At 53.8% G+C, this 17,150-nt stretch overlaps 1 protein-coding gene across 7 annotated transcripts in view; it reads right to left on the bottom strand.

The window, feature by feature from the left end:
• The window catches only part of PNPLA7 (patatin like phospholipase domain containing 7), a 61,781-nt gene that overhangs the window by 38,734 nt on the left and 5,897 nt on the right, over positions 1–17,150 (bottom strand). For all 7 annotated transcript variants that reach the window (XM_021081069.1, XM_021081070.1, XM_021081071.1 and 4 more), the window contains 4 exons: positions 15,647–15,806; positions 14,323–14,403; positions 1,323–1,451; positions 648–728 (listed from right to left, as the gene is read on the bottom strand). In XM_021081069.1, coding sequence (XP_020936728.1) covers positions 648–728; positions 1,323–1,451; positions 14,323–14,403; positions 15,647–15,806 — 451 coding nt within the window. The remainder of the gene's footprint in view (positions 1–647; positions 729–1,322; positions 1,452–14,322; positions 14,404–15,646; positions 15,807–17,150) is intronic.

The raw sequence follows: 17,150 nt of genomic DNA, 5'->3' as shown, positions 1-17,150 counted from the left end.
AAGGAATGTAGACAGCGAAGGGACACGCCCCAACACACCATCAGAGCCAGGGAGAACATCCACCTGCGGCGCAGACACCGGCAGCGAGCGTGTGCCCGGCCGCGCGGTGCCTGCGGGCCCGTGCGAGTCCGCGGAAGACGCGGCCTGCAGTAGCCCCGGCTCCGGGCCCGGGCCGCGACATGGGCTTCCCCCCAGAGTCTATGGGGCGAAGGGGTTCCTCCGGTCTCACAGCCGTCGCTCAGCCCCACGCTGAGCCCCACGCTGACAGAGGGAGGGTCAAGGAGGGCCCGCAGGAAGGAGCCCGGGGCGCAGGAGGGCACAGCCTTCGCTGGCTGCCAACCAGCCCAGCGTGGAGGGGCAGGTGTGCTCCTGGAGCAGGAGGGTCAGAGAAGTTGAATCCAGGCCCACCTCCAGACCCACCCAGGAAGGAGCAGCAGAGGCCGGCGAATGGGAAGGCCCGACTCTGGCTTCGGAGGAGGAAGCCCCGCACCCGAGACCTAACGGGTGGAAAGGCTCTCAGGACTTGGCCCAGGAGACCGCGCCCTGGCGTGTCCGCTGGCAACAGCCTTTGGGTAGAAGGCACACTGTCGGTGCCTCTCAGATTCCCGGGGCTGAGGACCCGCGGCGAAGGCGCCGAAGGCACTCACCGGGTTGAAGAGCTCCGTGGTCAGGCCCAGGTAGTTGTGCAGAGCCAGAAAGGTGACCCTCTGCAGCCGCACCATGATGATCTGGAGGGAGACAGGCCAGCTGAGCCCGCCCGGCCTCGCAGGCAGGGAAGCCCCGGCAGAGGCGACTCGCCGCGGTCACCCGGGCTGTTGGCACCGGGCACAAGGAAACTCCACGCTATTTGCGCAAGTTCTCTGTAAATCTAAAACTGCTTCAGCGTTCCCGATGTGGTGCATCAGATTAAGGATCCAGCACTGTCCCTGCAGTGGCTGGAGCCCCGCTGCTGAGGCATGGATTCGATCCCTGGTCTGGGAACTTCCATATGCTACAGTTGAAGCCAAAAAACAAACTAAAGTAAAATAACTTCAAATCAAGAATTTTATTAATAAGAAAAGACTTCTTTGGGGTGTGATGGGAAATCTGAAGACGCCTTTGAGTTTATCAATATGAATTTTTACTGCAAAATATGTTTAACAAAATATTTTAGAAACCACCTTACTTCTTCCTACACCCACCAGCACCCACGCCACCCACACTCAGTCCTACCAGTGAGGCGGACCCTGCTGCTGTGGCATCCTCAAGGTAAGACATTCGCGGTGCTGGGCTGCCCCTGCTGAGACAGCCACAGAAGCACAACTGCCTGGAAAAGCACTCACCTGCACCACTCTCACCAGGGTTTCAGGATATTTCTCAAACACTCCTTGAAAAGCCATAGCTGGGAGCCGGAGGACGGTGGATGGGACGGCAGCACGGGCAGACACTGTTTTGTAAGGTGCCGTGTGGCCCTGTAACGACACCCCTGGTCACTCTGCTCTGGCCGGTCCTGAAGTCTCAGAGCCCAGCTATGCAAGTCCCCACTCTGGTCTTAAGGATCAAAGCTCTCAGGACCCTGCTCTCTTGGGCCTCCTGCAAGGCCACCTAGAGCTAGGATCCCCCAGCCAACCACCCCTGCTGAGCGCTGCCTACCACAAGCAGGCCTCATGAGGCCTAGGACGGAGCAGGCAGCATGTGGTTGCTCTCTTCTGGGAACTGGCTGGTGCTCGAGGCGTCTCCCCCCAGGTAGTGACCTGGGTCCTTCCTCGTTTGCAGCTCTGAGTCCTCCACTACCTCCCCTCCCATTGCCAGTTCCAGGCCAAAGTTTTCGCAGCCCTGCCCGCCTCCCCCTTTTCCCTGTAAAAGCAAGTTCCCCCTCCTGCTTCTCTGAATTTGGCTTCTGTCTGCCCTAGTTCCCACATGCTGAGCTGCAATTCCTCTGCTTTCTCTCTTTTTTTTTTTTTTTTTTTGTCTTTTTGCCTTTTCTAGGGCCACTCGCGTGTGGCATGTGGAGGTTCCCAGGCTAGGGCTCTAATCAGAGCTGCAGCCACCAGCCTACACCAGAGCCACAGCAACACGGGATCCAAGCCGCCTCTGTGACCTACACCACAGCTCACGGCAACGCTGGATCCTTAACCCACTGAGCGAGGCCAGGGATCGAACCCGCAACCTCATGGTTCCTAGTCGGATTCAGCAACCGCTGCGCCACGACGGGAACTCCTCCTCTGCTGTTTCTGAATAAACGCTTTTGCTGGTACCATAACTGGCTATCACTTAGCAAATTTGACGTGGATGGTGTCAGAAGTGGGATCTGAGGCGGTGACCCCGAGGTGACAAGAGATCCAGGAGCGGAGCTCGGTGCCCACGCGGAGCCCTTCCTGCTCATCCCTTCCGTGAGTCTCCTCTTGGGCCCGACGTCTGCCCTCCCTGTGTTTTGAGCTCTCAGACTTATTCGGGTCTGGAGAGGCTTTGTTCTTTCAGGGAGAGGTTTCGTCCTTTCCGGTTCAAGGCGTCGTCCTTGGGGCACTCAGTTGCTTTCTGGGGCGCAACGGTGAGGTTCTTTTGGGGACCTGAGCTAACTGGAATCCGGGAGCATGGTTTGGCCCTTTTGGAACCTGCGCTCGGACTCCAGCAGTTTGGGGGGTTCCGGGGGCCTTAGGGAAAAGATCCCGATCTGAGGGCTGCCCTGTGGACGCCCTCCCTCGGGGACTCCGGCAGGTCCATGTTTAAAACCTACAGACCCCGACACGCTCGTTTTTTCACTCAGAGTCGTCCGGAGTTATCACGGCCTCCGCGAGGAACTCTCCATCGCCCCAAACTTGCTCTCTAGAGAGTAAACTGGAGGCCGTGGCTCTACAGTTAAACAAAATGAATGGTGTGTGTGTTTCCACGGGTACCTGGAAGCTTCCAAACACACACAAGAGTCTAAAATTGCCTCTTTGCGAGACACCACTTCGAAAGTGGCCAAACACGTTTCAAACGTAGGAAAGAGCAAAACGGCCTCTGAAGCCTCAAGCCCCTTGAGCTCCCTCCGGCAGTTTCCTGGTCACAGAGACAAGCAGATGCCCTCTCCGACCCCGACATCATGAGTCCTCACCAGATCTTTAATCCTGGGCACTTTCAAGTCTTTCTGTCATTACAGGGGTTGCCTGACTCCGATGCTTTTGTACGTGTGTTTCATGGTTAAAGAGGTTCACGGAAAGGACACTGACAAACACTCTGGAACACAGCTCTTGACACCTCTGAGATCGTAAGGCCAACCTGGTGAGAGCTGCTGAAGCTCTACTGGAAAACCGATCGCTTAATGTTTTGTTCCCCAGACACGAAGGGCCCCCTTTTCCCTCCCCGTGAAGCTGTGAAACTTAGAGCGGTTTGGGAAAGTGTCTCTCGAGAGTTCTGAAACTCTCAGTAAATGTTCTTGCTTCTCACGGCAGTGGATGCCTCCGCCCGGGTCTGACGCGAGGCTGTTCTCCCTGGAACAGGACACCCAGTGCACAGGGCTGCTGCCTCTTTGATCCACAGCTGATAAAGGGGAGCCACGCTTCTGGCCTGTAAAGGCCTCATTGCTTCTCTTGAGCAGAACCGGGCTCTGGTGGGCACGCCGTTTGCAGTGCGCTCCCGGAAGGCCGAGACCCCAAACATCACCTGCAGCCCGGAGAGTCTGTGCACCCACCGCAAAAGGCACCCCCAAAAGGACCTCCTCCGGCCTCTCTGGAAGGGCCCCAGCAGGTCCTGCTGACTAGCCCCTGGGCCACCAAGACACTCCAGCGGGTGGACTCCTGGGTCCAGCGCCGCCCCTAAAGAAGGCCCCGAACCCCAGGTGGACCTGCATGCTGTCCAGCGACCTGAAGATAACCCCCACGGGGACCTGAAGCGGAGGACATCCGAGGCCGACAGCTTTCCCAAGACGTCTGGACCAGGCCTGTACACCTCGCCCTGTTTCCTCCCTCCCTTCCGTGGGAGGGCCATGCCCTCATGCCTAGTTCCCAATCCCTGGAGAAAGGGGGACATCGGCCCTTTGGGTCACCCTGTGAGTAATGTCCCCGGGGGTCGAGGTGCTGCCACACAAACCCACACGTACCAAGGACGCTGCAGAATGGCATGGAATAGGATGCCACTTATGAGCTAGTCATGAAAAATTGCACCACATTTTGTAGAATACCAGAGAAAATTCAGAAAGGAGAAGCTGAACAGCTTAGGCTCCCCTGAGACCTAGCGAGCCGGGCGCTTACTACCTCCCCGGGCTGACAGCTAGCATGCTGTGCACTGCCTTGGGGTTTCAGGTACATCTGAAATACTTCATGACGAATCTGGAAAAGGTAAAACCACGGGGGGAGGAATTGGAGGAAGATGCCCAAAAGGTACCAACTCCCAGAGCTCCCACCGTGGCACAGTGAGTTAAGACTCGGACTGCAGCACCCTGGGTCACAGTGGCAGAACAGGTTGCAGCTGAGGCTTGGGTTCCATCCCGGCCTGAGAACTTCCCTATGCTGTTGGTGTGGCCATAAAATAATAATTAAAAAAAAAGGTCCAAACTTGCAGTTCTAATTTAAGTAAAAGCTGGGGATGTGACATACAGCACAGTGACTACAGCTCACACGGAAAGATCTACAAGCAAACCGCTGAGAGCGGCTCCTCTAACAGGTCTGTCACAAGGAGAATTTTCTTTCCCTTTTTTATTGTACCTACATGAGACGATGAATGTTAAATCAACCTATTATGGTAATAATTTCGCAACAAATATAGTCAAATCACCATGCCGTATCCCTTAACTTTCATAGTGATGTGTGCTAATTATGTCTCAATAAAACTGGAAAGTAAATAAAAGAAGAATCAAAGTTGTATCAGTGCCAAAAGAATCCATTGTTACTTTGCTGGAAAAACTAGCAACAAGGCCTACCTCCCGTTAAAAGCGGTAGTTGGAAGGCAAGCCTCTTATCTTTGTTCCCTGGAATGCACAGGAGCATCTCTGACTTGTTGAAGAGACACAGCCCCCTTTTGAAGACCAAAGCCGACCGCAGATGGCACATTCACAGCATTCCGAAAGCTGATGGAAACTAAAGGGCTGAGTGGCCACTAACAAAAAACAAAGGAAAAAGGGGCTGTCCAGTGAAAGCAGGAAGGTTCTCTCGAGGGCAGAGCCAAGAAACCACTGCTCCTGGGAGGGCCAGATCCCCTCCAGTGCCCTGCAGCTGCCCCAGTGCTCTCCCGAGGATGCCGAGGCAGACGGGTCCAGCACCAGGACAGCAAGCATGGCAGAGGGAGGTGTGTGCCCTCTTGCACCTGGGCAGGACAGGGTCCACCTGGATAGAGGCCCCCAGACTCCTCTCTGGACTCTGGCCAAGCCCGCCACGCAGCACTCAGCCCTAGAGAATCAGAGAAAAGCCCTACAGACACTGACCCATGCCCCCCAGCCCACCACCTTTCTTCAGGGAACCCCAGGGGAAAAGCCCTGAGCACATGGGCTCACAGCCAGCTTCAAGTAGCTCACGCTACCTTTCTTTTTATAATTAACCCATACAACCTCGGCTCAAGTGGAGGTTGAGAACATGTCTGGCAGCCCAGACCACCTTCTGCCTCCTCCTGAGCCCTAGCCAACCTACCCTGAGCAGGTAACACGAGCCTGCCTCTGTCATGGGGTAGGCAAACCACAGCTGGGGCCAAGTCCCACCACCACCTGATTTTGTAAATAAAGCTTTTCTGGAAGACACCCACAAGCTCACTTGGGCTAGGCTGGCTCAGCTGAGCGGCTGCCCTAGAGGCCAACTGCTTGGCCCTCTTCAGGGGGCTGCTGACCCCTGCACTGTCATCACCGCTCAGCCTCACTGGTGCCTGAGCCTCTGCACGGCCCGGCCTCTGGCCCCAGGACAGGTCTCACGGCTCATCTGCACTGGCTGGGTGGCCAGGTCAGATGTGGGCTTCGCTCTCACGTAAGTGGACTGGTTGGAACAGGAGAGGCCCAGATCTGAAAGATGGAGCAAAGAAACAGAGACAAGAAGCTCAGAGGTGCCACAGGTGACAAAGGGAGCAAAGAGAATTTCGTCTTACTTCATCTATGAGAAAAATATCAAGAGGAAAAAAAGCTCTTGAAATCAAAAACCTGATGACAGGAGAAGAGGGAGCCTCCTGCACTGCTGGCGGGAATGCAAATCCGTGCAGCCGCCATGGAGAACAGCATGGAGGTTCCTTAGCAAACAAAATACAGAGCTACCACATGAGCCAGCAACCCCACCCCCGGGTGCACATCTGAAGAAAACTCTAATTTGAGAAGACCCTGCACCCGTAGGTTCACTGCAGCACTACTCACAACAACCAAGACAGGCAAGCGGCCTCAGTTTCCCCCCACGGAGGGACGGACAAAGCGGATGTGGTACCCGTACACAGTGCGATATGACTCAGCCGTGAGAAGAGTGAAATAACGCCATTTGCTCATGAGTGACCCGAGCGATTATCATACCAAGTGAAGTCAGTCCAAGACAAACAACCTACGCTATCGCTTAGACGCGACAGCTAAAATATGACACGAATGAACTTTTTCACACGACAGAAGCAGACCTACAGACAGAGAACAGACTGGTGGTTACCAGGGGGAAAAGGGCTGGGGGACGATAAATTAGGGTTGGGTTAACAGCACACACTGCCATATAGAAAAGAAGAAGCAGGACCTACTGCGTAATACCCTCTACAGTCAGCACCCTGTGATGAACCGAGACGGAAAAGAACGGGGGGGGGGGGGTCCAGTCACTGTACTGTCCCCCGCCCATCAACCACACCGCAACAAAAGCAACATGACGACGGAAACTAAAACTCAATGGAAGGTTTGGAAAACAAAGTTGAAGCGATCTGAAAGATAAAATAGGGGGTTTCGCAGATGTATTTGGGGCTCACTGCCCTCCTGGGACAGCGGGACACAGGGGCAGGGCTCGGCGGCCGCCACCTCTGGCTGGAGCTGCCCCTGCCTGGTTGGTGTCCTGTCGCTGGAGGCAACCCCCAGCAACGGGCTGGCCTCCAGCAACGGGCTGGCCTCCGGCTGGACCAGTAGTACCAGTCGTACCAGTGCAGCGCCCCCCTCCCCCCGAGGCTGTCTCCTTGCAGCCAAGCCCAGCCTCCCGCTGGGTCTGCCTTCTGCAGCCTGAGCTTCAGCTCCCAGCCCCAACCCGTCAGTCCGTCAGCCCGCCCGGCCCCTCCTCCTGCCTCCTGGCGGGAGGAGCATCTCAGGCTGGGAAGGGCAGGGTGGGGGCGGCTGACCCGTAGCTGCCACCCTCCTCCCAGGCCCCAAGGCTCTGCCTCCTTCCCACCTCACAGATCCTGCCCGAGGGCAAAGGCCTGACCTGATTCCGTCCCCCTTTTTCCTCTTCTCCTTGTGCTACCCAGCCTCATGGGGGGTTAGTGTCCTTTTGGAAGTCTGAGGCCTTCAGCAGGCGTTTTGTGAAGAGACCCACTTGTATTTTTAATGTTTTGTGGGAGGTGGTGAGCTCCATCCTACTCCTCTGCCGTCCTGATCCCCTCCTACACATTAATTTTAGCCAATAATTATCCACTGGTTTCTAGTTAATCTAGAAGGATGTCAGGAATGGTGTGACTTGGCTCCCAAATCAAAACGATGGGGTCTGCTGTGGCAAGGTTGAGACTGTGTTTCCAGTGCGACCTCGCAGAGCAGGAATCAGCACTGGTCAGCCCTCCCCCCAGCTGGCTCAGGCTCTCTGCCCCCCGCTGGAGGTCACTGTTTTTCCATAAACATTAGCAAAGAGGGTTTAGCCAGGTAGACAGGCAGCCTTGATGTGTCTCCCTGCCAGCAACCCAATCTGAACCCAGCTTCTTTTGGAGCTGGCAGGCTTTAGATCACTGTATCCGATCCATGGCTGAAATTCTGGAAGGGAAACATGCAGTCTCTGTGCGTCTCTGGTATCTATGTGTGTGTCGTAGCTGTGGTCCTGTCGAAGTTAATTTGGAAAAGAGCTCTGTGTAATTACTTAGAGGATACTAAGTACTCACACAAGTACATTAAATTAATGCCTGGTATTAGCTTAAGCTTGTTGGTTTGATTGATACAGACGTCTTTAGAGCCATCCATATGAAGTATAATACTTCTGTCATACCTAGGTTTACTTGAGGTTATATAAAACCTTATTATATTACAAGTTCGCCAACAACGAAAGTGACTGGGAGTGAAAAACTTAAGGAAAGTCAGTGTAAATCAGAGAAGTGCTTTTAGGTAAACTCTGCGGGAATAACGACAGTTTAGGAATGTCAACGTGGGGATGCTCTCTCCAGATATTTGGTAAACAGGACATTTTGGAGGTGTGCTCAACTAAGTTGGGTGATAAAAGTTTGCTGAACAGCTGGGTCATTCCCAAAGAAGACCCTGAAACCTTAATTCCCTTTACAGAGAAACTGAAGGTGCTTGGAAGTGGGCTGCGGCAAGGCTTGGATTTGGTCTCTGTGTTAAAAGAGAACAAGGTTTTCTCAAAATGCTGGGGTTTTTTGTTTTATTTATTTACTGTTTTTGTCTTTTGTCCTTTTAGGACTGCACCTGAGGCATATGGAGTTCCCAAGCTGGGGTCAAATCGGAGCTGTAGCCGCCAGACACAGCAACCAGATCCGAGCTGCGTCTGAGAACCACTCTGCAGCTCACTGCAACGCCAGATCCTCTACCCACTGGGGGAGGCCAGGGATCGAACCTGCGTCCTCATGGGTACTAGTCAGATTCGTTTCTGCTGAGCCACGGCAGGAACTTCGAAATCAATCCAACTGCTGTGTTTGTGGTCAATTACCTGCATCTGGTACGTGTGATTTATCTTGGTGGGTTCCTCCCGTCCAAGGCTCCTTTTACTTGGCTCTTGGCTTAGCCTGCTGGAATAAATTTCCAGATTGCTTGGGGATATACTGGGCTACAAAAAATGAAGTTTTTGACTTGATTCTTACTTACGAGCTTACTCATATTACAAGCTATATATTTTTACGCCCTGTTCTACAAAACTGTTTCTTGCATCTCCAAGCGGTCTGACTGAGCCTCTGATAAAGCCATACTGGTGTTGTATGATGTCAGTGACCACAACAGTGCAAATCCAGACACAGGAAGCAGCCAGAGGGAGGATTCTTGGGCCACAGGAGTAGCAAGAAAGGTGGTCCCGAGACCCCTGGCTACTGTCAATAAGGCCTGGTCCAGGACTAGCACACCAAGTGGCCTGTCAGCGAAATCTCTCCCAGACCCGGGAATGAGCACTCCCAGCACCGTGGAACAAAACGGTTATGAAATGCCGCCCAAGCCGTGGTCGGGTTTCTGAACACGAAGGGGACTTGCTGACTAAAAACTGCCATTTTCCAACTACCTCTACATCAGGAGCCCTGCAGCTGCTGACCTTCAACCCCCGGAAAGAAGTTCAGAGTGGAGCGCAGGAACGAGACACCGTGCGCTCTGAAAAACTGGCAGGATAGCCCTTCAGATAGTTAGGTATTTTCAGGTAAGGATTTTTATGAGCCCAAATTCTCCCATCTTCTCGTACCTAGAAAAGCACTAAAATCATTAACAGTGACATTTGTCTCAGCCATTAAGGAAAAGACTATTGGTGTTCCTGTTACGGCGCAGCTGAAATGAATCCAACTAGGAACCATGAGGCTGCGGCTTCAATCCCTGGCCTCGCTCAGTGGGTTAAGGATCCGGTGTTGCAGAGAGCTGCAGTGTAGGTCGTAGTCACAGTTCAGATCTGGTTGCTGTGGCTGTGGCGTAGGCCGGCGGCGACAGCTCCGATTCGTCCCCTAGACTGGGAACCTCCATATGCCCGGAGGTGGCCCTAAAAAAACAAAAAACAGGAGTTCCCGTCGTGGCGCAGTGGTTAACGAATCCGACTAGGAACCATGAGGTTGCGGGTTCAGTCCCTGCCCTTGCTCAGTGGGTTAACGATCCGGCGTTGCCGTGAGCTGTGGTGTAGGTTGCAGACGTGGCTCGGATCCCGCGTTGCTGTGGCTCTGGCGTAGGCCGGTGGCTACAGCTCCGATTCAACCCCTAGCCTGGGAACCTCCATATGCCGCGGGAGCGGCCCAAGAAATAGCAACAATAACAACAACAACAACCAAAAAGACAAAAGACAAAAACAAAACAAAACAAAACAAAACAAACAAACAAACAAACAAAAACAACAACAACAAAAAAAGAAAAAGACTATTAAAAGTCACAATGGAGTAGGAAGTTCCCCTGTGACCCAGCAGGTTAAGGATCTGGCATTGGTGCAGCTGTGGCACAGGTCACAACTGCAGTGTTGGTTTGATCCCTAGCCCGGGAACTTCCACACACCATGGGTGCAGCCAAAATAAGAGAAAAAAAAAGTCACAATGGAATAGCTGTTCAGACATCCAAGGTAATATTAGACAACATGGGTATAATTTCAGACAACTGCTGAGTTTTATAAGCTATGTCAGACTTGATGCCACCAGTTGTTCTCAAAACAGCATCAGCAAAGGACAAATATATACATGACCATGCCAGTGGTTCCACTCCTTTGGACAGGGTGGCCCGCGCTGACTCTGGACTATAATCAAAACTGCTACCAGGCCTAACCTAGGTCTCACCCTGCTGGATGCCTTGTCACAATCCTCCTTCCGCTGACCTAGTCTCTTCCAGAAGCCAACGGCTCCATCTTCAGACGATGCTCCAACAAGGTTCCCAACCCATTTACCAGAAACTCCACTTTTCCTGAGCCCTTTACACTAAGCTTCTCAAGATTTTTACTCGAACCACTTCTAAATGACCAAAGTGGCTTTTATCCCAATCTATCAGCACACAGAACGCTCGATGGATCAATAATCCTAGGTAGAGCCAACACATCATCCCTATTCATCACGAAGCAGCTACAGAAGATGAGACCTTCGCCCAAATGCCAAAGACGTGGCACTGCTGATCTGTCGGGGGAAATACGGAAGCTGGCTTTTAAGCAAAGCCACTTTATGTTAACCTCAGACTGACTAATGAGTGGCCTTGTATCTCAGCCAAACAGAACCATCATGTTTCAGCCCTTATTTGCATGTTGACAACTGAAAGAGGACAGCAGGAAGCCAGGTCCCTTTTAAGCAGAGCCCAAGCCACCACCCGAGGGCGACGAGCTCTCCTACTCACTGCTCCCCTTAGCGGTGTAGGCAATAAATCTCTTCTAACCTACTTCTAAAAAAAAAGAAATAGGAGCTCCCATCGTGGCTCAGTATCCATGAGGATGCAGGTTCGAATCCTGGCCTCGCTCAGTGGATTAAGGATTGGGCATTGCCATGAGTTGTGACGTAGGTTGCAGACGTGGCTCTGATCCGTGTTCCTATGGCCGTGGCATAAGCTGGCAGCTACAGCTCTGATTTGACCCCTAGCCTGGGAATTTCCATATACCACTGATGTGGCCCTAAAAAGACCAAAAACAAATAAATAAAATAAAAAAAGAAAGAAAGAAAGAGAGTATAGAATAAAAACAATCCTGGATGTGCAACATCTCAAAATGCTGTAAATTAGGAGGTCGGGATTAACATATACATGCCACTATATATAAAACAGACAACAAACAAGGACTAACTGCACAGCACAGGGAACTATGCTCAGTATCTTGCAATAACCTGAAAGGGAAATTAATATGAAAAATAACACATATATGTGTGTGTACATAACGGAATCACTGTGCTATACACATGAAACTAATACAAAATTGTAAATCAACTATACTTCAAAAAAAGAAAAAAGCAAACCAAAAAACTTCTCTATCTCCCTTGCAACCTTCTCAAGAAGTAGATAGAGGCTTTGCTCCACAAAACCAGCAAGGAGACCAGAAGGGGAGGCAAGAGCACTGCCCAGGAGGAAGGAGGAGGCTCCGGGGGGACTGGACTGCATGGCCTGGAAGGTCAGATGGGCAGAGGTCAGGGCCCAGGGGCCTCTCCTTGACTCACAGAACGCTGGGCCAGGGCAGAAGTGCATGCAATGTGCAGAAAACTAAGCAACTGAAAAGTGAGGCAACTATTAGCTCCAGGGAAAACAGAAAGGAACTTCACCCCAGGCCCCACAGTCTTGGCTGTCGACAGTGTCTGCAAAGGTGGCACAAAAGGAAGGAAAGGCGGGGCAAGTAGGGCATTTTCCGCGGCAGGAAGTTGGCATGAATCTAAGAAGAATTACAAAATGGCAGGAGTAGCAGGTTGTGCAAAGTAGCCTGAAGGAGCTGATAGTCGCCCTTCTGGGGAGGGGGCACTGGGACAGACAACAGCCGTTCGCAAAACATCAACTATATTTTAAGCACTTGCTCACGTTGCTTTGATAGGAATAGATAAAAATTCCTAAAAACAACAAACACAAATGTTTGGGGAGGCAAAAGTGAGGTCCTTCCAAAAGATCATTTAACCGAAAATAGAATTTTTTTTCTCTCAGACGTCATGCCCATTCTCTTCTCCCCGCCCCCTCCCCCCAGGAAGCAGGACCCCTCCCCAGGGAGGGGCGCTGACACTACATCAGGAGGAGGTGACTGCACCAGGCCCTGCTCACAGCACACAACCCACGAAGCAGCCCCAGATGGTGCTCAACCCAAAGTCACATGATGTGAGGACCAGCCACAGAGCAAGCAACAAGTGGAGAGCCTCCACGGCCGTTGCATCAAAGCTGTTATTTGCTTACAGAGGGTGCAGAGCTGCACAAACCCCTCATTTACCCACGTGTGGATGGACAGCCTGCCTAGACCTCCTGGCCTCTCAGGCCCGCGGCACAGAGCCCCACAGAGCACCCCCTACACGTCCAGGTACCCTCTCCCAGCACAAGGCTCAGGCTGCACTGGGCCAGCCTTGCTCGGAGGAGGTGCGGTCCTTCTCAGCCTGGCCAAGTGTCTCAGGAGGACATGCCAGGTCCTGGGGGCAAAGATGTTGGGGTCCCATGAGTGCCTCCACCCCAGGCCCCCAAACAGCTCAAAGTACATGTGCGCCTGGCTGACAGAGCAGGATTAGCACACTGGACAGCTCCAAAATCTCTGTTTAGAGCCTGTCACCCCTTTGCCATGCGAGGTCGGAGGAAGCCCACAGGGGTCCCTCCATGCTGAGAGTCACATAGGTCCCTAGGCTCCTGGCCCTGCAGAGATGCATCCTTGCCGAGGTCCTGCTTAACTGGTCCAGAGACACCTCTCCACAGTGTCGGGAGAAACCGAGGCCCATGGTGGCTCAATATATAGCTAAGGGAGTTCCCGTCATGGTGCAGTGGTTCACGAATCAGACTAGGAACCATGAGGTTGTAGGTTTGATCCCTGGCCTTGCTCAGTAGGTTAAGGATCTGGCGTTGCCGTGAGCTGTGTTGTGGGTCGCAGATGTGGCTCGGACCCCACATTGCTGTGGCTGTGGCGTAGACCAGCGGCGACAGCTCCGATTAGACCCCTGGCCTGGGAACCTCCATATGCCGCAGGAAGCAGCCCTAGAAAAGGCAAAAAAGGACGACAACAACAACAACAAAAATATACATATATATATACACACACACACACAGCTGAGAAGAAAAGCACAGGTATAACCTCCACGGATAAGATTAAAACCAAATACAGCTCTCAAGTGACACAGGTATATGCATTTATCAAAACTCAGCTCCAGACATGTGAAAGTAGATTCCACTTAGAATAAAAAGAAAATCAGGCAAGTAGTAGATTCCAGTTAACAGGGAGAGAACGCGGCAAGCCGAACAGCCTTCTGCAGCTGGCGACGGGCGCAGACACTGATGTTACCGTCCTGTCTACTTTTGAACGTGTTTGACACATTCCGTGATGCGAAGTCGGAAAGCCGCAAGCCAACATGAGACGCTATGTTCCACCTCTTGGACCAGCACAGGTCAGAGAGGAGGTGCCTCACTCGTCGGTGAGGTGAGGCAGCAGCGGCCTTCTCGAAGGCCCGGTGGACCAGCCTCGATGTGGGCTTGCGATGTGCAACCCCTGAACCCAGCAAGTCTCCTAAGGATTTGCCCCAAACTAAAGTCTTCAAATACAGGAAATGAGGTCCACTCAAGCCCAGGCCCTGCAAGGATGCACCCCAAGATCTCAGGGACCACTGAGGGCTCCACATCAGCGCACAAACCCAGGAGAAGGTTCCTCATGGGCAGGGGCCGCAGGGTCTGCAGGGGGGAGGAAGTGCTTTCACACGTGACATTTACACCTCGGGAGCCGGGAACAGGCGCACACACCACCCTGTCCACAGCGTAACCAGCTGAGGGACAGCCCACACCCAGGCCAGCTCCCAGCTCTCCTCCCCGAACTGTGGGGAGGGCCTCCTGACCTAGACCTGGACCCCTCGTGCCCGGAGGACCCTGCTCTCCGGGCGAGTGGGGGCAGAACGGGGTGGGGGCGGGGCACTCACAGTGATGACGTCCAGGATGCTGAGGAGACTGTGGACGCTGTCTCCGGCCAGGACCTCTTTGACCACCAGCTCGGTGCCGTCCTGCACTCGGGAAAGGGAGCGGAGTCACCCACGGCGGGAGGCCAGGCTGGGCCCAGGCCACCGGCAGACAACCTGCGCCACCTGGTCATGAGGGCGGGGGCCCCGGCCCAGCCGACTTGTGCTTATGAGAACAGGAGCGAGGATGACTGCGGAAGCCAGAAGCCGCCGGCGAGGCCTTTCAGCCCCGAAGCGCGTCACCACCAGGACAGTTTGCCTAAGGGAGTCTGCTGGCCTCACTGCGGCCAAGGCTGCGAGGCCCAAGTGCCGTTATTCTGGGTATAAATAACTGCATTTTGACATCTTCCCCACGGGATTAAAAGAGAAAGGAAACCATGTGGTGCCAATGATTCAGTAGCAGACTCACCTCCGCGGGCCCCGGGGAGAGCCCTCTGCACTCGATCCAACCGGGCGCTGCTCACCGTCCCTGAGCCCCTCCCTCTGCCCGAGGGCTGGAGGACACTGAGCCTGCTTGGACAAAGGCCATTTCCTTTCCAACTACCCCCCAGCTCCAGCCGCAGACAGAGCCCCTGCACAGGTGAGCACTGTACCCTGAAAACACTGCGGGCCAGAAGCCTGAACAAAGGACATGCAGGAGCCATCCTGGGGCCACCTTGAGGCAGGGGTGGGGGTGGCCTCGCGTAGCCCAGGGTTCCCCGCGTGTCTACGGTGGGAAGGCTGGGTCACCACCAGGCAAATAAGCCAACCAGGCCTCAGCAGCGACTCGAATCACAATTCAAGGATGTGATTTAACAGACGTAGGAAACAGGTTAGCTTCCGGCTGAATTAATAACTTAATTCTTTTCTTAGCATTAAAATTGTTTATAACTGAACCCTGAAAATAAGGCAAGGGTGCGACTGAGCATGGCCCTTCAACGCCCAACCACTGAGGGCTTCTGAGGAAGTGGGAGGGACATTGCAAAACACTTCCGATGGAAGTGCTGGTGCGGAGGCTCAGGTTGCTGCTGTGGTGCAGGGGTGATCCTGGCCTGGGAACTTCTGCATGTCACAGGCACAGCCAAAAACCAAAACCACACAACCAAACGCTCACGATGTGCCTGGGGAAATGCAGAGGTGTGCCCGCACGCAGTGCGTGTGCATCAAGGGCAGCGGTGCCAAGGGGCAGGTCAAAGTCTGTCTCCAAATTTTGCGCTAACTTTTCCACGGAAAACTTAGGACACATTAAAGATGGCAGAGCTCCCAGTGCGCGCCCCCACGGCCACCCTGCCCGGCGCCAGGCTCTCACCGCATCCTGGATGCAGACTTCCAGCCGCCCGTCCTGCACCACATAGATGCTGGTGTCCGGCTCCCCTGGCCGGAAGACATGCTCCCCTTCCAGAAGCTGCACGAAGACCATGTGCTTGCAGAGTTCCAGGAACAGCGGCTTCTCAAAGTGCCCCAGGACCCTACCAGAAACAGTGCGTGTGGGTGGGACACCTTCGGGAAGGGGGAGGAGGACACAGGCCACCGACCCTGCTGGCCAGGCCACAGAGCTAGCTTTCAAGGGCTGCAGACCCCGGCAGCAAGAGCACCTGGAATCAGAAGCTTAAACTTCAGCCATTGCCATCAGCTTGGAAAACTCTCGAGCCCTGACTGTGGATGTGAATGAGAGGCGTAACCAGCGGCAGGGAGTGGGGAGCTGGAGGAGGAAATGGGCTTCTCGCGAGGGGGGACCGAACTTTCTATTTTCCATCTAGCTACACGCTTCCCATGCTCGCTCTGGGTCCTCCGGGAGACGGAAACACTGACAGGCGGACACACCGAGCAAAGAACCAGAGGGAAGTCTCTGCTCACCACAATGAGGGCGGACCGGCCAAAGGAGAGGCTCTGCCAACCGGCGGACGGAACGTGCACACACTGAGATCTGGGGAGTCATTCTGGCTTAAACGTGGGTTAACTTGAACTGTACGCTGACTGCAACAGTCTGTTTGTGGCCTATAAGGCATACGTCCTACATCTGCTTTAGTTGTTTTGTTTTTGTTTGTTTGTTTCTTAGGGCCACACCGGGGCGTATGGAAGTTCCCAGGCTAGGGGTCAAAACAGAGCTACAGCTGCCGGCCTGCACCACAGCCACGGCAACGCCGGATTCCAGACCCACTGAGCGAGGCCAGGGATTGAACCCGCATCCTCATGGATGCTATTCGGGTTTGTTTCCGCTGCACCACAACAGGAACTCCCTGCTTTAGTTCTTAAAGAAAAGGGTACGCTGACCAGAAGTAAGCAACGTCCATGCTGGAGTTCCCGCTGCGGCCCACGAGGGTCAGCAGCGTCTCTGCAGCGCCAGGCTGCAGGTTCGATTCCTGGCCCAGCACAGTGGGTTAAAAGATACTCCATGGCTGCAGGTGCAGCACAGGCGCAACCACAGCTGGCTCTGATCCCTGGCCTGGAATCCTGGGGGGTGCCGTGCGGCGGCCGAAACAGCGGGAGAGTAATGGTGTCCCTGTTGGAAATGAAGATGAAGTGCCCTCTTCCTGGGGCACCAATGCTGGCGCTCCTTTCAGGATAAGTCTTCTGGGAGTTCCCGTCGTGGCTCAGTGGGTTAAGAACCCAGCTAATACCCAGGAGGATGCGGATCCTATCCCTGGACTTGCTCAGTGGATCAAGGGTCCAGCATTACCGTGAGCTGCGGTGTAGGTCACAGACGTGGCTTGGATCTAGCATTGCTGTGGCTGTGGCTGCAGCTCCGATTCAACCCCTAGCCTGGGAACCTCCATATGCTGCGAGTGCGGCCCTAAATAAATAAATAAAAG

The sequence above is a fragment of the Sus scrofa genome, unplaced genomic scaffold (genome assembly GCF_000003025.6).
Source record: "Sus scrofa isolate TJ Tabasco breed Duroc unplaced genomic scaffold, Sscrofa11.1 Contig1206, whole genome shotgun sequence".
In the NCBI taxonomy this organism is placed as follows: Eukaryota; Metazoa; Chordata; class Mammalia; order Artiodactyla; family Suidae; genus Sus; species Sus scrofa.
Note: the sequence above shows the minus strand (reverse complement) of the source record. Positions and strands in the feature narration are given on the sequence as shown.